At 43.0% G+C, this 22563-nt stretch overlaps 1 protein-coding gene across 1 annotated transcript; it reads left to right on the top strand.

Annotated features, from left to right (window-relative positions):
• The first annotated feature begins 1198 nt into the window (after positions 1-1198).
• On the top strand, positions 1199-21369 carry LOC308107824 (serine/threonine-protein kinase DCLK1-like). The gene is made up of 16 exons (XM_080460369.1): positions 1199-1324; positions 1692-2074; positions 2177-2523; positions 13373-13472; positions 14889-15005; positions 15131-15225; positions 16004-16091; positions 16389-16558; positions 16839-16958; positions 17067-17213; positions 18227-18360; positions 18463-18540; positions 18637-18733; positions 18828-18908; positions 19003-19110; positions 20646-21369. Exons 2-16 carry the CDS (start codon positions 1714-1716, stop codon positions 20829-20831), a joined length of 2229 nt encoding a protein of 742 aa, XP_080316495.1. The 5' UTR covers positions 1199-1324; positions 1692-1713; the 3' UTR covers positions 20832-21369.
• Positions 21370-22563: the final 1194 nt, after the last annotated feature.

Raw genomic sequence — 22563 nt, 5'->3', positions numbered from 1 at the left:
TATCTTCCAAACTTTAAAAATAACACTTATAGCTTCATTTGGCCAGATGAACCAGAGCCAAAAAGTAATGCAACTGTTGGCGTCATATTCAACTAAAAAAATTAATAAAAAATGCTGATACTCATAAAACATGAAGCCATGGATCTGAAACCTTTCATCTTAATTGCTCCCACAGAGTTTGGCCTCTGGACAAATGAGTCCGCAGCTTAGAAAACGTGCCAATTACCCATTAGATGATCCTCTGCTCATATTTAAGTGGTGTTCATCAGGGTTTTGCGTTGAATCCGTCCTCAGGTCCCACAAACTGTTTTCAGGCTCAGGATGTCTGTCTGCACCAATTAATCACATTTATAACCCACACCTGTGTAAATCCATATTAGGTTTCTTCTTCTTCTTCTTCTTCTTCTACTACAGATTAGGCTGACTAGACGCATCACTGGCGTTCTGCTGCCATCTACCGGATGTGAGTTAAATTTCATTGCGAGTCTGGTTCTGAGAAAACCCGTAACTTTTTTTTCCACATTTGTTCACTCCTCCATGTTCCGTATTGAGGAAATATTGAACATTTATTGAACAGTAAATCCAGCCACGCCAAGGTCTTTGTCCATGTTCCTCAATCTGCAGTGTCCAAGTAGCAGAGGAAATATAATTCTATTTCTTCTTGAGCCAATTAACTGCTTTACTCTCCATTAATATGTGTTTCTAGTAGTTTTTGTTGGTCAGACATACTCATTCATTTTTTTTTAATTTATACATTTATTCATACATCTATAAGATATTTATTCAGTTTTTTGTGCTAACTTCCGGTTTGTGTTGTTGCTATGGAGATAACAGCCGCTCATCCAACAAGATTAATTTTTTTACATTTAATCTTTCAAATACACACATTTATCATATATATATATATATATATATTCATTAGTCTGTCGTTCTGTAATTTTTTTATTTTTTTTTTTCAAAAGGTCAACCGTAACGAGGACGCCCTTCGAATTACACTCGGCGAGTGCGCGCCTCGGCAGTAACGTGCACGCGCACGGCTGGCACCCTAGCGGTCCTGTAAATCACCGCAATGGAAGAGGAGAGAGCGAGAGAGAGAGAGGGAGGCGGAGTGAGGCAGGAGGAGGAGAGGAGAGAGGAGAGGAGAGGGCGGGTGGATGGAGAACACCGGCTCCTGCCCACGGCACACGGCAGAGTAGACACACGGCAGGAAGCCACCATCACAGGGGCAACAAAGGGACGCACGCTTCATCCAGGGCGGAACATTGATAAAGCCTCACTGCTTATAAATAACGCTTGATTGCATCTCTTCTATCCAAAATAAAAGGTAAGAAATTGCACCGGAAAGGAAAAAAACAAAACAATTTTTTTTTCACCCATGCTTGTTTTAATGCTCACTTCTCAATATGCTTTCAATTTGGACCTTTATAAGCAAGCTCATTCTGATAATGCTGGGTTACCTTCTGTTAATGCACGTGGATTTTATGAGAATGTAGTGGGTCACACCAGGGAGCATGAAATGGGTGTGACACTTCAAAATGTGTTCATTGTGCAGCAATTGCAGCAAGGCTTGTATAAGAGCTGCACCAGGTGTATGAGCAGCAGCACTCACAAGGCGCCACATTTCTCTTATTGAACTTAATTCAAGCTCATTGAGGTTCTTCTTTTTCTTTTTTTTGTTGTTCTTGTTCCAGAGCCTGATTGCACTGCACCATCATGGAGCTGGAGCACTTCGATGAGCGGGACAAGGCTCTGAGGTACACCCGAAGAGGCTCGAGGGGGAACGGGCTCCCCAGTCCCACTCACAGCGCTCACTGCAGCCTGTACAGAACCAGGACACTGCAAGCCCTGAGCACGGAAAAGAAAGCCAAGAAGATTCGTTTCTACCGCAACGGGGACCGCTACTTCAAGGGGATTGTGTATGCAATATCTCAGGAGAGGTTCAGGTCTCTGGAGTCGCTGCTTGCTGACCTCACAAGGTCTCTGTCAGACAACGTCAACTTGCCCCAAGGAGTGCGGACCATATATACCATTGATGGGTCCACAAGGATCACCAGTATGGATCAGCTGGTGGAAGGTGAGCAGAGTGGTTTTATAAATATCTATCTATCGATGAGATGATTCAGTCTTGAAGCTTGCCAGAATGATAAACATGCTTATTGTGTCTTTAATGCTGCAGGAGAGAGTTACGTCTGTGCCTCCATAGAGCCCTACAAGCAGGTGGACTACATGAAGAATGTGAACCCCAACTGGTCGGTCGGTCCTAAAACTGCCGCGGCGGTCCGAGATTTCTCCTCCCTCGGCAGCGCCAAGGCCGACTCCCCGGAAAACAGGGAGAGCAAGGAATTCATCAAGCCCAAACTGGTGACAATAGTTCGCAGTGGAGTGAAGCCCCGGAAGGCCGTACGAGTCCTACTCAACAAGAAGACTGCCCACTCCTTTGAGCAAGTCATGACTGACATCACCGACGCCATCAAGCTGGATTCTGGAGTCGTAAAGAAGTTATATACCGTCGATGGCAAGATGGTAAGTGTTCAGTTGTCATGTGATTACTTCACTTATATGGCTTGCTTCGATTATTTAAGCACTCCTGATGCATTTTACATGATCAGTCATGTTCACCAATACACACACACACACACACACACACACACACACACACACACACACACACACACACACACACACACACACACACACACACCAATATTTCCCACTCTGTTTCTAATTGGACTATAAAAGAGACAACAATAAGAGATCCTTGAAGGAGAGTGAACCAATCCCTTTATCTTCTATGGATGTTTTATCCAAAATGAATTCCATGCAAACTGACTTTAATTGAGCGACGGGGTACGACTCGGAGGGGCTGACGGTTCACTTCTATCTAGTTCACCCAACAAGGATGAGTTTGGATTGTGTGAGAATGATGTGAAAACCCCTGGAAGCACAAGGTTAGGGTTAGGGGTGCAGGTTCCTCATGAAAAGGCCCAGGTCTGGGTCCAACCCCAGCACTTCACCACAGTGCCTCCCCTGGAAGATACACACACAAAAATGCCAGAGGACAATTTGCAAAATTGAAATTGCTGCGCGATAACTTTCCAGAGATTTAGATATCAGCCTGGTTGCACATTCTCCAAACACAGAATTGTTCTGGTTATTCCAAATCTCCTTCACAATCTAAAAACATGTATTTTGTGGTTGATTTGAAGTTGTAATTTGTCCATAGGTGTGAGTGTGGGTCTGTTTCTCTGTTTGCCCTGAGCTGGGGGCCTGTCACGCTGGTACCCTGACTTCAGTTGCGTTGCTGATACTATTAGTTTGTGTACTGAAGCAGTGGGACTGAATGTTTATCTTTTAAAAATCATAGGTGGAAGCAAAGTAGCCTGAACGACGTTAAGTGCTCCATACCTGAGGGAACACGGCACTCTTATGACTTTCCTTTTTTTTTTTTTTTCTTCCTCTGCCACTTTAGCATTAATTGCTCGCCACCGGGAAAAGACGGAAGTAAGCTTTTGTTGTAAGAGAAAGTGGAGGGAGGCTCGACCCCGGTGCGTCAATTAGCTTCTCTGTGTAAAACACTTTGAATACAGGTATTCTGCTACGTTGACTGTTCTGATAAATTCTCATCCTGAGTTCTGGCTGTCCCTTTTTGTGGCCCCGTCTCTAACAGAAGTTAATTTCGGTGCATTAAAAGAAATCGAGCTTTGCCTCTGACAGTCCAGCTGGTCTGGCCTGTGCTCCATTCATCTCTCTCTGAGAAGTGCTTCCTTTTCCCGGAGGTTCAAAGTCACCTGGGAAAAATTGCTAAATGTATTACATGAAATGGGTTTCTGGGGCTCCGTCTCACTTCCCTACCAACAGCAGCACACGGTGAAGTTGACATTCACTGAGGGCGTTTGGACGAGGCGGGTCTTCATTTCAATATCGCCAGTCAGTGTTTCCATTGTTACACTTTGATGTTATTCCTACTATATTTTACATCACATACTCCAATTGATGTAAATTGGAAATTAAGCCAAAAGAAGGCTTTGCACCACCATACCGGGCATTACGGTAGTCTTCGAGATTTCTGCAGTACGATCGTCCACCGTTGTAACACAAGTACGTCAGAAACTGTGACGGTGAGCTTCATGTTTTGACTCGGCACAAGATGTCCTTTCTAACATCACTTGGTGGGATTCAAACCTCGAATTCACAACCTTGCTGCCCAAACCTCTTGGCCAGGGGTTTCACACACATTTTAGTTCAGCGACCACATTACTAAACCGTGAAATAACTTTAAAGTTTTTCTTTGTTGTAGCACAGAGTATATGTGATGAAAAGATCTATATTTGAGCAAAACCAAACAATTTCTACAGAAAATGACTACGATCTCAACAGAAAGCCAATTTAAATGAAACCTTCTGGTGCCAAATACAGTGAAATGTCCCAAACGCTCCTCCTATAGCGTCATGCATGTTTTTACACCCTGAGAGCAGGACGAAGCCCAGTGCTGGTTGTGTCTCTTATGAAATTAGAAATATTAACAATTTGCTTGGCGTCGATGCGCCGACTTTGGCCCACGGGCCTGATGTTTGACCCCCCCCCCCCCAGGCCCCTGCTGCGCCGACGTCAACAACACACAGTAAAATGAATAATGGCAAAAATGTCGAAGTTAAGAGAAGCAGAATCACTCACTTGTTCAGACAATCTAGTCGTCAGAGATTTAATCCATAACTTTAACTGGCATTTTGTAACTTTTCTGATCCAAACCTTTTGTAGGTGACGATTCCACAATGTGACGTGAAATATCTATCAGACATCCAGTCGAGTAAGTCTGTTGCTTTTTCCCTGTAGAACAAATGTTTGCAGGTTATTACAGGTTAAAGCTTCACGGCCTCATGTTATTGGACAGTTCACTGGCAGCTGCACAAAGAAGAGACGGAATACTCCTTTAAATCTGGCAGCTGTCCTAAAGCTTGTGGGTATCCTTGTGAGAAAGTACATTTTTCTTTAAAGTCCTGGTTCCCCCGGCTGTGCCGGGTCCGATGGTAAAATGGTTTCCTGAGCCGGTTGCTAAGGAACAGCCTCTGCGGCAGAGCGGTGCAGCAGTGATGTCAGGACTGGAGGTGTATTGTGAGAGCGCTCGCTCCTTCAGCATTATTATACACATGGCGGCAGGACGGAGCACATGGCTGAGGCTTAATCCCAGAATAGGACTCATTGTGTGTCGAGGGAACAGCTGGGGATTTTTCTTTTTTCTTTTTTAACACAAACAAACAAATCTGCCGTCACAGATCCTCTAAGCTATTTTCAAAATGACAGTAGGTCTCATGATTGAGAGATTTCTGTGATTTAATGTTTTTTTCTCATTTTCCACAGTACCTGACACGACTGCTTCTGCTCTTTCCTTTTCTCATCACTAACTTGCTCGGCTCTGCGGCTCTCTGCCAGCATTCCTCAGCTTTCTCTTCTTTTCCTGTCTCACGTTGCGTCTCCAGACGGCCTCATGAGCACTCACTGGCATCAGAGGAGCTTTTTTCATGGATGTTTAACCTTTGGTAAATTACCCGTTTGTGCTTTTGCATCCACTTTGTAATAATCTTTCTATTATTCATGTGTTCCATATTATTGAAGTTGTTTCCAGAAGGTTCTGATAGAAGGACGTGTGGCGTTGGGGATTGGCATGTGCAGTGGATCTCCAGTGAAAAGTCATTTTTCTGTTATTTATATGCCCATAACAAAAAGTTTCAAGCATTTTTAGATTTTGATTATGATAATGGCCTCTGCTTACATTTTTTTTTTTTTTTATATTTTCATATTATGAGATACTTTGGTTTTGAATTTAGTGACTCGTATCCGAACATCCGGTTTAAAAAAAAAAATGGCTCGATGTATTTCACTTTATAAACTAACGCTTCTGTAGTTCTGGGTATAGTTCAGGGGTGTCAGACATAAGGCCCGTGGGCCAAAACCAGCTCACAAGAGGCTCCAATCCGGCCAAACCACCAAGCAAGTGGAAACAATTGAAGACATAGATTATTCAAACAAACACTGAGACCTGAGCTGAGATATTGGTGACGTTTCCATGAAAGCAAGCCGCCTGGTTGCTATCGAACTCGCCTCACAGCCACGCTGTCAGGGTGAGTTTGTACAAACATGCATAATGCAACGGCGATAGGAGAAGGTTTTTGAACATTTGACCGTATTTTGCACCAGAAGATTTTTATTATTAAAATTAGCTTTATGTTGAGATTGGTGTAATTTTCACTGGTGATTGATTCTCATCTTGTATCCTCCGTGCCACAACAAAGAAAACCTTTAAAGTTTAAATTTAATGGTTACTATGGCACTATTTTACCGGTCTAGCCCACTGGAGATGAATTTGGACGGCATGTGGCCAATGAACTAAAATGAGTTTGACACCTCTGGTATCGTCGTCGTCAGGGTAACGAGACAGGAAATGTATTCTGTCTTTAATTTACACCACCAGCTGGATAAATGTTTGTCTCAAAGTGATTTACATTTACTTTATAAATACATATTGTAGGATTGAAGCTGCTACTAAAATGAAGCAGCATAAAGCTTTCCTGTTTTCCCAGTATGTCTCTCCTGCGAGCAGCTTTCTGTATTATTCATTTTGGACTCATGAGTCATGACTTCTGTCAGTTGATCTGGTCTGTGGTGACTCTGCTTGATGCCTTCATACTGCTGAGTCACTTTAAAATCCCCCTGCCATTTAAACCGAGTTTAACTACCACCGTGTTAATGTTCTTTGAAAGCACCTTGTAAACCGTGGTGCCTTCTTGAACTGAGTAAAGAAGGGTTGCTGTGCTTGCAGTGAATTTACCGTAGCCCAGGCAGTAGTGGGATTCGGACGCGCCACCAGCACGGCTCTCAGCTCAGAAGCGTGTCATGGTGGGACGGAACCTGGATCCTATGCAGGCGACAGAGCCGTTCCAACATTTCCATCCTCACTGTGAGTCACTGGGCTCTGCGCTAGAACTTCATCCTGCACACCACTCACTTCGTGTGTTTTTAGAGTCGAGGCAAAGTCTTTTTTTTTTTTTTTTTTGGTCCAGTGCTTGGTTAAGCTGCAGCAATAAAACAACAGCAACATAACCTCGATGTGAACAACTCTAAAGCAGAGGCGTAACCCCCAGTTCTGCATGAAACGGGCCCATTCGTGCTTTAGAATCCAGATCCGGACTGGAAGTGGTTGCGAGCTCTGCGGTTGGCCTGAGTGCCCGCGAGCAAACCGAACTCATGTTTCCCGATTCATTTCCTCTCGTTGACCTTGGCTCTGCTGTTTTCTGCTTCGGCCCGCAATTAGTTACAAGTAATCCTCTCCGGTAAATACCACAACGGCACAATTCACTGAGAACTCGGCTGTGTGTAATTAAGTGATCGGAAATAATCATCCAGTGTCGCCTTACAATGTCTGATTGCACTTCAAGTTTGACTTTCAGTGTCGAAGGAAAATAATTTTCACTTTCCTTCCTGTAACTGAAGGGGAGAAGTGAGGATGGGAGTGATAGGGAAATGTCTGGCTGTCCTCTCACCTCCTGCTGTGAGCTGGCTGCTAAACAGAGCAGTGATGTGATCAGCCCGACACAGATTCTAGGAATGAAAAGATTTTCTGCCTCTTATTTTTTATTTTTTTTTTGTCTGAGCGGATACCAATCATGCTTGAGCATCAGGGGAAGTTGCTGCTATACCTGAAATAGAAAACTGCACAAACTTTACAGCGTGGGGAATGAGGCATGTGATGCTGCGGCAGCACAGATTTGCCATTTTGCTTATTATAGTTAAAGAATAAAAATGTGTTAAACCACTGTATATTATAAATAATTCAAAATTCACTGATACAGTATGATCAATTTGATGCTGTATAAGGAAGAACCCAAATGTATTTATGTTGTTGAAAGCTATCATTTGAAGTATTATGGGGTAATTATGTGGTTTTATTTGATGTGATCACCTCTGAGCTGAGTATCTGGATTGATAACGTTTGATCATAGAGCTGTCTTCTTGTTAAAAAGGCATTTATTCCTCATCCGTTTGAGAAACATCGACAGTTATGTCGCGTTGTGTTTCGGTAAAACAAAACAGACTTAAAACTATTTGAAAATGGTCGGGTAATAGGAAGCGGAATAGTGTTTTTGGCGTTCCTTTGGGCCAACTGCTGTGTTTTGTCTCTCACGTCTCAGAAACCTGGTGAGTTCCACCTGTCCACAAGATTATTTGTTCCACTGCATTTCTCCGTGTCCTCTTTGTACGGTCTTTATAATAGCTTTGTCTGGTTAGCTTTTGTAGCATGCAATGATTCCGCCGTGACTTATTTATTTATTCATTTTTTCTGAGCAGCACTTTTACTTGTGGAAATCATAGATAAAACCCTGGCGATCAATACCTGCATGGAATCCACCAGGACCACTGGAAGTGTGTGTGTGTGTGTGTTATTAGTCAGGCGGACGGGCGGCATCATGGAGCTGCAGTGTCATTTGGCCAGAAGGCACAAGTAATCAATGTGAGGCATCGCGTTCACGACTGGCCCAGACCAGCTGCAGCTTCCGAGGCTCCAGGTCGAACTCACTCTGGGATTTAAGGTGAGCAACGCAGTGCTCCTGTTCACGCTTGGCGTGTTTCATTAAGCCACTTGTTGACTGGGTGCACTATTTCTATTATATCTATTCACACTGCATGGAAATGTGAGCCCATTCAGATCTCTTTGCTGAGAAGTGACCCATATCTGTCAGCTCCTATTGCACAACTGCTTGAAAATGGATATACACATGCTGATTATGAGTTCTTTGGTCAGGTTTGGACCGAGTAAACACAGGCCCAGGGGAGCGTGCACCATCACGGAGAAGACAATACAAACTGAAGAATCGACCTCATCATGCCAGTATCGATCAATACCATCACCACTGTTGGTATCCGTATAGCAGTATTTTAGATTGATCCTTCCACCTCTGGTTCCGGTACAGGACGGGTTTTTTTTCATGTATTTCCACTAATAAAATTTGTGGATAGTACCGAAAGTACCATACCGAACCGATACCATTCTCGTCACCCGTCCTTTGAGGTACCTCTCACATTGGTCGGGTTCCCACAAGGAGGCGCTGCAACGCAGCTCTCTGGTTATTGGTGGTCTTCCGACAAAGAGGAGATTCAGCAGCAGCTGGACGTTGCTGTTCAGAATGAGAACGTTTTCTAGGCTGTGTCTCAGGGCTTGGTTTGGACGCCTGGGCAGCGTGTTCTGTGTTGGTCCTGCGCTTACTGTCGCTTGATGATGTCACATACCTGCGTCGACCAGTTCACAACCCCGCCTATATTTTAACTGTACTCTCTGCGGTGGAACCACTCGATAGATTCGGGTCTGGGTACGCTTCGCCTTACCGTACCGTTCTGCGCAGTGGAAACAAGCCTTTGGAGATCACAAAATAAAACAAAGGTTGTTGACAAGACATGGCTGCCCTGAAATCTGAATATCACATTCCTCGTTCTCGGGAGAATTCCGTCCATTGGAGATCACTGTGCACTGTGATGGTGAGCGAACGATGGTGAGCGGAGGATATCTGTGCGCCATGTCTGTAATTTGTAAAATAGAAACGCAAATGACCATATTCCACCAAACAGTGACGTCCTGTGAAAATAGTAGTCCCATGCAAATGTGTACCTCAGTGATAGGGGGTGTTTGTGTTGTTGCTTTAAGTATTATTGCGTCCATTTCTCCCTTTCTCCCTTTCTCCCTTTCTCCCTTTCTCCCGGTTGACTAATGGAGGCTGCAGTGGAAAAGTGACAGCATTCTGGGTGCAAATACAGGAGTAGTCCTATAGATATAGGATATATTTATCCTATACACAACAGGCCTATGAGCCATTCACAGAAATGGCAGAATGACACAAAAAGGATCAGGGACTTTTCGGAGGATATCGAGATGGATGACAGGCGGAGCAGCATTTGGGAAGAAACCCTTTTCTTGGCCTATTCTTTCAACAGTCTTAATACAAACGCCCTGACGGCTCATTATCCCGACAGCGAACTCGGACATGACAACAACAGATGTTGCGACGTGCACAGACTTGATATGGTATTTGGGCTGCACGCTCAGTAAATTCAAGTAAAATACAGAATACACTGTGCGAATACACTTCAAGAAAAAGAGACGTGGGGGAGTAAGTCACAAATTACACAATGGACGGGTACCGACCGCATGCCCCCATTCACACAAGAATATGTTTTACACAAAAAAGAACTCTTCATTCCCAAACATTTGTTGGGATTCGTCGCCTTCTCACCTCCAGTGGAAACCGGCGTCTTTTGCAGCAGTGCGGTTGGAGGACTTCGCTCTGCGTTGGGACTGCTCACACGTTTGAAAAAGCACTATGCAAGTGAAGTCCGTTCACCATTTTGGAATTTGAGTGCTTTTTACAGTTGCAGTTTGCGATTGCTATATGACTCCATGCACCTATTGTACTCTCTTGTACTCTCTTGTACTCTCTTGTACTCTCTTGTACTCTCTACTGATGGGTTTCTATTATAAATGATGAACTTGTATCAGGTCTCATTGATGCATGTGGGAAATGTCGGCTGGCTGGAGACTTGGTCCCAGATTAACAGAAGAGCTGTGATTCTCTCAGATTTCCATAATATTACCTTCAAAGCTCTTCTCTTTAGGATCTCCAGTTTCATTTTATTTTCTTTCTTTCTTTGTGGAGCCGGAGTAGGAAGGTCGGAGGCCTTCATTGCAGATCAGGGAGTGTTTTTGAGCCCCTTAATGTTTTTGTAGCCAAATGACCTTTAGCCGTTTGCTTTGGCTGCTGGTTACTTTTTATCCCTTCTATGACTAAAGTGTCTGGAATATCTTTTTACTTTATGGCTGTAAAATTGTCAAGAAAAAGGGCAATACTTGATTGCTTCGGCCTTTTTTCTAAGATGACCTAATTCTTCAGTATTTGGCAGTTCATTAATATTCCTGTTTGTGTGAAAATCATGTTGTGAATTTGTGGCTCTGGTCTGTGATTGGACGTTCACGTGGCAGAAGTCCTGGGGGGGTTTCTGCTCCAGGAAGTATTGGTACATCTGAACGAAGGCTGACATTTAAGAGGGTTAATGGGCAGTGGCATGGCTTCATCGTCTCTCTCTCTCTCTCTCCTGGCTTTCTTTGCTCCGTGTCTCAGGACTTAAGTCATCATATTAGACTCCTGCTGAACTCAGCATGGCTCCTAATGATGAAACAATTAATAATGAATAAATACCAACATTTAGCACTTTGAATTATTTATCATTTAAAAGGAATCTATTTTATAATCAGTCTATCTGAACTCTGCCAGCACCGTCTCCTTCTGTCCGAGCATCACTCTCACACAATGACTCACTCTTACACGTTCAGTAAGACTCCACTGGAGTCTTGGTTTTTTTGTTTTTTATTATTTTATCCTTGTATCTGCAAGTAGCTTTTGGCTCTCAGCTTGAATTTCTTACTCACCAGGCTGTTGGAGAAAATCCACTTAGAGCCAGCAAATCACACAGTCACAGCCGATGGTGTGGGGATGTCAGTGGGCACAGGCCTGCCAATGATGTATTTCTAAGCAAACATTGAATAAATAAGCAGTCTGGACTTACAATGCATGTGAAACTGTGCAACAGAATTTATGCTTTTGTTTTAAGTGATATACATACTCTAGTACAAAATACACAAACATGTTTAAGGTCAAGACTCAGCAGATTCTGGATTTATTTCTAAGTATGAATCTGTGTTAATGAAGGCAGAAGATGCTTCAGCTCTGTAGGAAAACAATAATTTGCTTTGTTCTTGAGAATAACACACACATGGCAGTGTCTTCTTAGCCTGGAAACAATGGGATTGTTTTCATTGGAGGGACTCCATGAGCTCTGTGTTAATGAACGACTGGCATTACAGCCTGTGTGGCATGGTTTTTATATTTACTAATCCACACACAATGGAAGGCAATTAACTTAATCTGTCACTGGGGATGGAACCTACTTAATGAATGACAGATGACATTGTCACTGACTGTACTGAATTATATCCAGCAGGTTTACAAATTGTGGGTTTTTTCTATCGTAGTTACCCTGAAGACACTCTCATTGAGCCGGCTGTTACAGGAGTAAAAAGAGGTTAATCCCATTGTTTGTCTGTGTGTGAAACACATGGTAGTGTTCATCTTTTATATTTTAATCAGTTTCATTATGTGATCAGTGTGTCTGTGTTCAACTGTAATCCAGTAACCAGTGGTGCTTTTCAAATGCAAACATTATAAATGGTGCTGAATGTTCTAAAGGGGTTCCGATTGCATTAATGTTCCTGTTCGGTTAATCTTTTGTCATTTAATGAACTCATTTCAGTTTATTACAAATCATTCTTCAACAGCTATAAAGATCTTTGATCTTAGAGCTTCATCCCACTCAGGGTCAAACCCAGCCGACTGGGTGAAGACAGCCACACACACGTTCTTATCTACATGCAGTGGCCATTTATAGTTATAGTTGATTGGGAGCAGAACGGGAGCAGACCAGGAACATATCAAGAACAGGCAAAACAACGGACCAGGGATACACAACTAGAACACATGTACAACTCGCTACAGGAAAAACCCTGGTACATTATGTTCATAATTTGTCTTAATCCATTTTTCCATCAACTAAACTACATGTAGACTGACTGAGAATTCTTTTGGGGCGCTCTCCATACTCCACCTGTGTACTAGTATCAATATCTGGACAATAGGATATTGAATAATTGTCATTACATGATCCCTGTATGCATATTTAGTATCACCAATTAGCCTCAAACGAATGTTTTGGGGCTGTGAGAACAACACAAGCACAAAGGCTCCTTCACCCGGACTCGTACTCGCTTTGTTCTTGTTGTGAGGAGCATGAAGTACTTTTGTATAGTTTGGCTCTTTAATTTATGACTAAAATCTCTTTGATTCAATGATACTTTTTTCTCTTTTAGTCATTTTTGAACCTGGTTTCTTTTTTTCTTAATTATCATACACCTTATCCTCGACACATTTGTGGTTTGTAAAATAGCTTTTATTGGTTTGGTTAAAGTTTGTTTCATTCATTCAGTAACGTCTTTCATTTACGGCAGTAAAATACAACATATTAAAGTTTGTTGCGCATGAATGAAAACAATTTAACTAATTTTGTATGATAATAGTCCATAAAAGCACTTTAAAGTAATCATTATATTGGTTTCTTTTGGGTCCACAACAGACAGCGCCGGCGTCAGGCTTCTCTGTTTCAGAGATTATTTTTACTAACGATATCTTCCTTGTGTCAGTCATTTTAAAACAGTGCTGCTCTCTTTGGAATCATAATTCTTTTAGACTATAGCTGACAGACTCCATCTCTCCACCAGGTCAGCTGCCTCCAGGACTTTTTTGGGGAAGATGATATATTCTTCGCTTGTGGGCCTGAAAAGTTCCGCTATCAGGACGACTTCAACCTGGATGAAGGCGGTAAGTGTGTAGGAAAGCTTCTGTACACAGTACCAACCCCCGAGGCTCTGTTTAGTTTGCCTGCGCTTTTCTTTGCACTGCTCTATATACATTACTTCTATATTTACCTGTCTTCTCATGTGACTCAGGGAGGCGCTGAAGGTGGCAAACGTATAGAACATTCCTGTTTTCTCTGTCCCGCCTCCTGTCAGGTTAGATGTTCATGTTTGAGAGGAACACATCAGACATTATCGGACCAGGATGACATGTGAGCATGTGTGAATGTCTTTCTTTCACCAACAGTCATCTAGGGTCCGTTCTGGATTCCCAAAACCCTGAAGTAGAATAAAACAGTAGAGAAAAGGAATGGATGAAAACAACCTGACCCTGACACTGTCTTGTTGTTTTAATCATTTAATAGTGTTTGTTGGCCGGAACCCCCCCTGATCCAAAGGTACACTACTGATGATGTACCCCAAAATGTACATCTTCCCATATCTCAGAGACCGCTCCTACGCCATTCTCAAACAGTAAACCTCAAGTGACTCTCATATTTTTGGCAAAAAGGACAATTTAACATCACATCCTGTGTTTTATGATTCGTGCTCATCAACATGATTGCACAATGAATCATGAGAATTCACGCGTGTCCCTTTAAGGGACAGAAATTCTTCTTATTGTGGCCAAAGAAACGACAGTAAAGGAAGAGTCATTCAGTCAATTAAATGCGAGACGAGCCAATAAAATAGTGCCATAATAACTTTTAAATGTAAAGTAGTTTTTTTTTGTTGAGGCACAAAGTATACGTGGTGGAAATGTCTGTATCTTGATGAAACCAAATGATAACTATGGAACATGTCTACAATCTCAACAGACTATCTCAATTTTAATGAAATCTTCTGGTGTAACTTAGAGTGAAATATCCTAAATACTGCTTCTATAGCTGGTGCATTAAGGGTGTTTTTACAAACTCCCCCTGACAGTGTGGCCGTGAGGCTGATTTGATAGTTTACATGACAGCATCACTGATTTCTCAGTGTTTTGTCCTCTACTCTTAAGATCCTTAAGATTTTTTATTCTTTTTTTTAATCAATGTTTTCCTTGAAATCGTAGCAGTTTGCTTGGTGGTTTGGCGGCCGGATTGGGGCTTCTTGTGGCCCGGTTTTGGACCACGGGCTTTAGGTTTGACACCCCTGTTATAAGATCCAGGCTCATAATGTGTATGATGAGTATAGATGTCATAACTTAGATTTTCTGGCTTTGGTTTCAAGCCGATGTACCAAAAAATCGAAATAGTCCCTCTTAATGCTGCATTAAGATAAACCATAACAGCTTTGCTCACGGCTGCAGACTCGCAACTGGGTGTTTATAAACCTCAAAGAAATGTTTGAGCAGAAAGTCACACTATTGAAGTTTTCAACCTTCGTTTGTTTGCAGAATGCCGGGTAGCAAAGTCTGCTTCATACGGCCGGCTGCCCTCCGTGCACGGTCGCTCTTCACCAAGAAGTGGCGCGATGTCTCGCAGGAGCAAGTCTCCTTCATCTACAGGTTCAGGTGTGTGTGTGTGTGTGTGTGTGTGTGTGTGTGTGTGTGTGTGTGTGTGTGTGTGTGTGTGTGTTTGCTCTCAGGATATATCCATTCTGCAGGATTTAATCACGCCGATTGCTTTGATTCCGCAGCCAACGGCACTGCAGGCAGCCAGCTGTCCACACCTCGCTCTGGAAAGTCTCCCAGCCCCTCTCCAACCAGTCCAGCCAGCCTCCGAAGGCGACAGGTGATAAACATTTACAGTCTTTTAAACAAGGCGAAGGTTTATGTGAGGTCATGCACGGTACAAACCGCGTTATGGAGGCTTCATGGGGGAAGTTTAACTGTCTTTTGGGCGACGATCAGAACAAACAGTGACACTGAGTTAAGCGAATACGTTTAAGTCTAATAAGGACAATCACATAAAAACTGCTTGAGCCTCTACAGGTTAATAACATTAAAGCTGGTAAATCTCTTTATCTTTTCATTTAAACTGACAATGATGAATCAAAAGAAATTGAATATAAAACTATTGGCCTGTCTATAAAAACACTGCAAACATCATACTGCCATCATCCAAACCCTTCTCCAATATGCAATGATCAAATTATCCTCTATAATTATCATCTTGACATGTTTACACATTTCAGTGAGTTTCCTATGAAGGGTTCATTACATATTTAACTTGGTTTTTTGGCCTCATGCAACAGGAACAGGAGCAACAAAGAGACCGAAGCGAAAGCACCTCACACGTTTGACTCTGAGATTAAATTTCATTATCAGTGAGGTGATCGTGCGGCAGGCCGGGTTGATATCAACATGTTTTTATTATTCTTCTGAAAATGTTCATTTGTCGTTTCACCACGCTTGATTCTTTTCTATCTAACCTCATGCTGCGTGCTTGGGGCCAGCAGAGTGGAACAAACAGGCTCTGTGTAAAGCAGGCTATAATCACATTTGTGCACGCTTTTCCTTCTTTTGAAGTTTGCATCGCCGCGTGTATTAATCCTCATTCGTCCTTCCAGGGATCTCTGCACAGCGGCTCCTCACTCTCACTTGCTTCCACCAAGGTGTGCAGCTCCATGGATGAAGGAGACGGGCCGAGCGGCGAAGGTGAGCTACAGTTCGAGGACGGACTATATCCTGGGAAAAGTCTCTGATCCCCAAATATCATTTTGTATAAGCACATTATTAGTAAAATGACATATTGATTTAAACCTACTTCACCAGCAGTCCAAACAAATAAAGCAAAGATTACTATATTACCTCTAAAGTCGCACTCAACACAATGTTTGCCTCACGTTGAATATTATATTTTGGTTAAGTTATAGATTTCCTGTATTTTCAAAATGTAAGAAATCGTTGTTCCACAGATTTTCCTAATATTATTTTTACTCTCTTTCTTCACAGCTGAGCCAGTGGATGAGCACTCCGCAGTCCCTGCCTCCATAGCAGAGAGGTACAAAGTGGGGAGGACTTTAGGGGACGGAAACTTTGCGGTGGTGCGCGAGTGTGTGGAGAGATCCACCGGGAGAGAGTACGCTCTCAAGATCATCAGCAAACATAAATGCAGGGGAAAGGTGAGCCTGCTCTCACAAAGATGGGAGTCATTCAATATAATTTTTTTTTCTCACCGATCAGCAGATGGCGCTGTGGGACTGTAGGTGCAGGTGTTGCATGTCTTTTTACAGGCTTGACAATGTCATCAGCTCCTGGTTCAGCAGTTTATCTTTCAGACAGAAAGATTTGAATACATTTACATACTCTGCTACACGACGTCTCCGTCCCACACATCACTGATGTCTGTCTAATATTCATGCTGCACAGTCTTTATGTATTTGCATTTAATCTGTCGCCCAGGAGCACATGATTCAGAGTGAAGTATCAATCCTCCGTCGCATCAAACATCCCAACATTGTACTGTTAATCGAGGAAATGGACACCTCGAACGACCTCTATCTCGTCATGGAGTTAGTCAAGGTATTCTACTTTTATTCACCCGGACTAAAGTGATTATGTGAGATCTCCAAAACTGCTCACAGGCGCCGAGTTTTGTCATGATTTCTGTGCCGAACGCTCTTTTCCCAGGGCGGCGATCTCTTTGATGCCATCACCTCGTCCAACAAATACACAGAGGCAGACGCCAGTTGTATGCTGTTCAATTTGGCCAGCGCCATCAAGTACCTGCACGGCCTCAATATCGTTCATAGAGACATAAAACCAGAGAACCTGCTGGTGAGTTTGTCTCCACGAAGCTGCTGCGCCTGCAGGGGGGTGGAGTGCAGACGTTGTTTATATTTCTCTTTTATTTTTCACCAAATCTGCTCTCTTGTGCAGTGTGATTGACAGACGGATATTTTTACTGTTAACAGTGCACACAGACAAATTCCTACATAAATTAAGTAAACATTATATATCCACCACTTTTTAATGCGGGTTTATACAGTTCAAAGTGTTTCCCAGCACAGATCATACAGTGAAGCAAAGGAAAGGAGGTGTTGAAGCGTCTATATTTAGAGCAGAGGTGTCAGACATGTGGCCCCAAATCAGCCCAGGAGAGGATTTTCAACTGGTCAACCAACGTGTATAGTAATATCACGCTATGGTGCGTATTTCTCTTATTAAACACGTACATCGTTCTAGGAACCAGTAATGTAATCACTGCCAGTAATGTGATAATTCTGATCATTTTAAATGTAATGAAGTCACAGAAACTTCTATAAAATGTGAGAGAAAATTATTTTCACCAAGATATTTGAGTTTTGTTAAGTATTTTTCCTCAATGAATAATTATGATCTCATCCACCGAACCTATTTTCCGATCAGAAATCTGCACAAAACCTATGAATAACTGTCATTTCCAAGTAATGCAGTTACTTCATAAACATGGTGCAAATATCCTATTGGCTAGTTAATTATAGTTAAAATTGTTATGTTATTATGGAAAATGTGTAGAAAGACCCTATTAATCCCTGTAACATAAAAGAACACGGAATGAATGAAGAATATTCATATATATATATTTATATATCTTTAAAAATGAGGCCATCCCTAAACTGTCTGGATCAGATGCGGATCGAAGCTCAACGTGACCTAATTTCAGATTGTGGCGTCAAACTGACCTCAATCACACACGTTTCACATTTAAAAAACCTCTTATGATTAATGGCATTTAAAATATTTTTCACATTCATCGACACGTTTTCACCAGCTCTTTCTCATGTGGTCTGAACGTTGGTGCTCCTCAGGTGTACGAGCACCAGGATGGCAGTAAGTCTCTGAAGCTGGGGGACTTCGGCTTGGCGACCGTTGTCAACGGGCCGCTCTACACCGTGTGCGGCACGCCGACCTACGTAGCGCCAGAGATCATTGCAGAAACAGGGTGAGTCGGCGTGCGTCCATCATGGAAACCACCGGCCGCAGGAGGGATATTATTCAACTTTCAGATGAGTCCAGTCTCCCTCATGTTGCTGTTTGATTCCAGATATGGCCTCAAGGTGGACATCTGGGCCGCTGGTGTGATTACTTACATCCTGCTGTACGGCTTTCCTCCTTTCCGTGGGTGAGTGATCCTCTATCAGGGGCTTTTGCTTTGTGAACCAAGATGTAATCGCATCATTATGTGCATCTTTGCGCGCTCGTTCTTTAATCCGTACAGCAGCGAAGAGGACCAGGAGGCTCTCTTTGAACAGATTCTCAAGGGGCAGCTTGACTTTCCTGCGTCGTACTGGGAGAGTGTGTCCGGCACGGCCAAGGTTTGTGTGCAGAAGTTCTGTCTTCGTCCGCGTTGATACGACGACACAAAGCCGCGGCCTTTAAGATGATATTGAAATGATCCCGTCCCTCCAGGCTCTGATCACTGGGATGCTCCAGGTAGACGTGGATCAGAGATACACGGCTCTCCAGGTGCTGGAACACCCCTGGGTCAGCGTGAGTCCAGCTCTTCGAGGTTTATTCATTTGCCATGTTCACAAACGAGCACCGTCATCGGTGTGACGGAAGAACTGCACTTTGGCGATTTCAGGACGCGTCGGAGAACAAGCAGCAGCTCCCCGTGGCCGGAAAAATCAAGAAGCACTTCAACACTGGACCCAAACTCAGCATCAACACGGCGGCAGTGTCAGTCATCACAGTAAGCACAGATCCTCCACGCCGCACGGACCTTCGTTTCCATCTGCACGTTGCTCCCTTCTCCTTGTCTTCATGCTCTCCCTGTTGTTTTTAACTCGCTGCTCGCGGTACTTTCTTTGGCAAAACAGAAAATTAATTCACCTTTTATTTTGTAATTAAAATCCATACTGTCGCAGCCTCCCTGCACTGCTCTGTGTTTGTCAGCTCATGTACCCGCATCACGGCTTGTCTAGACCGAGAAGGTTTCAGTAGTTATGATCTAGTTAAGTTAGATTCTTCTAAGTTATCTTCTCAGCAAGAAGCAAACTGTTTGTCTACCGTCGATGTAGATCCAGTGGTTCTTCCCTCCTTCTCGTCTCAGAGGTTCTGCCAGCAGTCGATCCTAACTTAAATCTGACGGCCTCAAATTGAAAGTGCTCCTCTGAGTTGTCTCTCTCTGCTCAGCTGGACCAGGACTTTACTCTTCAGAAGTCAGGGTCTCTGGACCACAACCAGCATCCAGGAATGTTCTGGATCAGGTACGACGCAGCATAGCGGTAAAATGCAGCGAGTGCTTCCACTTGGCAAAGTGCTGGCAGTCTCCATCGGCCATGGACGGATCCCTCTCATACTCACACTTCCATCATTACTTCATCTCACTGGTGCTGTTTCTCCTCAGGCTGGACCTGAAGGCTGCTTTGCTTCTTTTTTTATTTTTATTTTAACACTCACAGACGCTTCACTCTTTGTTCAGGACAGAGATCTGCAACCCTGCTGACCATAAGAGACTTCTTTATTTTTGATATGTGTTTGATTTCCCACCAAGTAAAATTCATCTGGAGACTCAAAACATGTTGAACCTTTAAAATGAGGATAATGCAGCACATAAAGTTATATGTGTATAGCTTTATGTGCTGCATTATACTCATTTTAAACTTTATACACATAGATATATGTGTATAAAGTTATACATCTAGAAAAACTGTTTTATGTTGCACTGAAGTGTCTTTAGTTCAAATTAGAACGTTGCATTCGAGTTTCACGTTTTATTTTGTGGTTGAGTGGTTTCACCACTTTTTTAAAAGGTTTTTTCTTTTTGAAATTTAGACAGTTTCAGAGCTTTTTAACAATTTTTAGCCATACAAGTAAAATCTGTCCTTTTTGATGCTCTTGATTTCCTCTTTTTGCAGTTTTTAGCCACTTTTATCTTTGTACATTTTTCGAAGCCGTGTTTAGAAATGTTTGCGAATTTAGATTTTTTTTGACTCTTTAAAGAAAATCAAGAAAAGATAACTAGATAGAAGATAAAGATGAAACTGTTGAATCTAGTGAAAGCTTCATGGAGCCTCTGCAGGCTGCAGATCTCTGGTCTATAAACCTGCTCAATGTGTCACAAAGTGAAGTCAAAGTCTCATGTGGAGCGTTTGGAGGAGAACGCTGCTCTTCACATGCTTGCCGACTCGGGCTGAAACGTTCCCACGTTCATCCGTGAGTGGATGAGTTCCTGTGTCGTTGGCCTCTGCTGGAGACGTTAACCCTTGCTGCTGTCGCCCTCAGACCACGCCACTGGATAAAGAGAAGCAGATTTTCCGACGAAGACGCCACCAGAGTGTGAAGCCCGCCCAGCACTTCCCGCACGGCGCGAGCAACCCAGCCGTCTCCCCCAGCGAGTTCAACTCCGAGTCCGAGGACTACTCCCCGAGCTCGGCCGACACCGTCCGCTCGCCCACCTCCCCGTTCTGACGGCCCACTGCTCCGCGGTTCGCCCTGCTCACACGGACACCGGGAATCCAATCCGCTTCCTCTCCAGTCATAATACTTTGAGTTTGATTATAAAAAGCGTCGGTCACATTAAGTTGGTGGCCGAGTCAAAGACTTTAAGTGCATGTACCAATGTGTAAAGGGGCATATCATGCGTTCCGCGTGTGTTTGGCATGATTTAAAGTTCACATCTCAGTGATTCTGTTTTCGGCTCGCAGGCAGAACTTCCAGTCAGAAATCCTCTGGGTGAACCGGCTCGGCTGCAGGGTCCGAAGGTGGAAACATTTGTCCATAAAAACAAACATTAGCCATGAAATTTCATCAGTTTTCTTCTTGTATGTTTGAGCCAAAGTCTGAGCTGAAGGCCACTTAATCCACGAAGACAGCAGGAGAGATTTCAGTTCGTTTCTGAAGTGTGAAAGTGAAGATTGTAAATTTATTATCACACTGAAGAAGATCATTGGTGTATCGGTGTATTTACATGACAAAGGAATCTCTAAAAGCATGATATGTCCCCTTTTTTCAAGTTGATTTCTTCCAAAAAAGCTTTAAAACTCTGGTTTATTGTAGTGCGACGGCGCCCTCTGCTGCTTTCTCAAATCTACTGCAGGAAACAACCTGCTTGTGTGGACCTGTTATTGTGAAATTGGCACTTATGAAACATTTCATTTTGTGTTGTGCATGCACAGTGTGCATCACCTGTAGTGCTAATCTAAATTAATGTGTGTAATGAATCTCTCATGCAGGAATAAGAGCGACGGTGACTTCAGGATTGTTCAGGTTTACATTGATTTGAGGCACGTAAACCTCAAACGGCACTGGAGAAGACTTTATGACCTAAACAGACGTGCTGCTGGAGCGCACCGCTGGCATTAGGTGGGCTCGGTGTGCTCTCAAAGTGTGGCTGTAGTTTGTTGGACGTGCATATGAATGTTGTTATTTTGTGGAGTTGGTGCGTTGGAGGAGCTGGGAACTTCCTGGGACAATCCCACCTCCGAGCTGGAAGCACTCAAATGAAACAGCAGGATCAGCTTCCATAATCTTCATTTGAAGAGAGACAGTGATGATGTCATACCGACGCCAACATCACCACTTAATATTATCTGTAATTAACAAACTACAATTAGCTTTTGTGACGTCTGTCTGCACGTTTGCGATTCATCTGTAGCTCTTTTATTGTCATTAGTGCGATGATCAACCTTTCCTCCAAAAGGTGACGATAGCAGTTCATTATAATAATCTAATTTCAGTGGTACTTGATTAATCATTATACTGACCCACAGATCAGCCAGGAGTTATATTCCACTGTAAGTACAAAAGCTATTTAACTAGTTTATACAGTGGATTACGGTAATTTTACAGATTTACAGTCATTTGTAGGAATTTGGACAAACTAGTTAATACAAGGTGGAATCTATATCTTATATAAAATCTAATGAATTACATAGACGATTAAATCCCGACTTGTTGAGTGACATTAAAAGCATCCCACTTTCCCAAGAACACTGTTCACATGTATTTCCCACTTGGAAATTGTAACCTTCCCACTTCCCAGTTCCTGGTGAAACACATCAGGAGGGCATACGACCTTCCCTCAGCACAAATGGATTCAAGTGCAATTAGGTGTCCTGCCCAATGAGCACAGTGTTGACTAGTAATGTGTCACAGTAAAGTGCAACATGGATTATTTTCAAACACCCAACATAAGGAACAT

This window comes from Lipophrys pholis (genome assembly GCF_963383615.2).
Source record: "Lipophrys pholis genome assembly, chromosome: 3".
NCBI lineage: Eukaryota > Metazoa > Chordata > Actinopteri > Blenniiformes > Blenniidae > Lipophrys > Lipophrys pholis.
The sequence above is the reverse complement of the archived record's forward strand: the minus strand, read 5'-3'. Positions and strand labels throughout refer to the sequence as shown.

Bases quoted from the DNA above. Each gene is read 5' to 3' on its own strand.
- LOC308107824 (XM_080460369.1), top strand. From the start codon at position 1,714: ATGGAGCTGGAGCACTTCGATGAGCGGGACAAGGCTCTGAGGTACACC. The intron at 2,075-2,176 runs GTGAGCAGAGTG...TTAATGCTGCAG, and splicing joins TATGGATCAGCTGGTGGAAG to GAGAGAGTTACGTCTGTGCC. The intron at 18,541-18,636 runs GTGAGTGATCCT...TAATCCGTACAG, and splicing joins GGCTTTCCTCCTTTCCGTGG to CAGCGAAGAGGACCAGGAGG.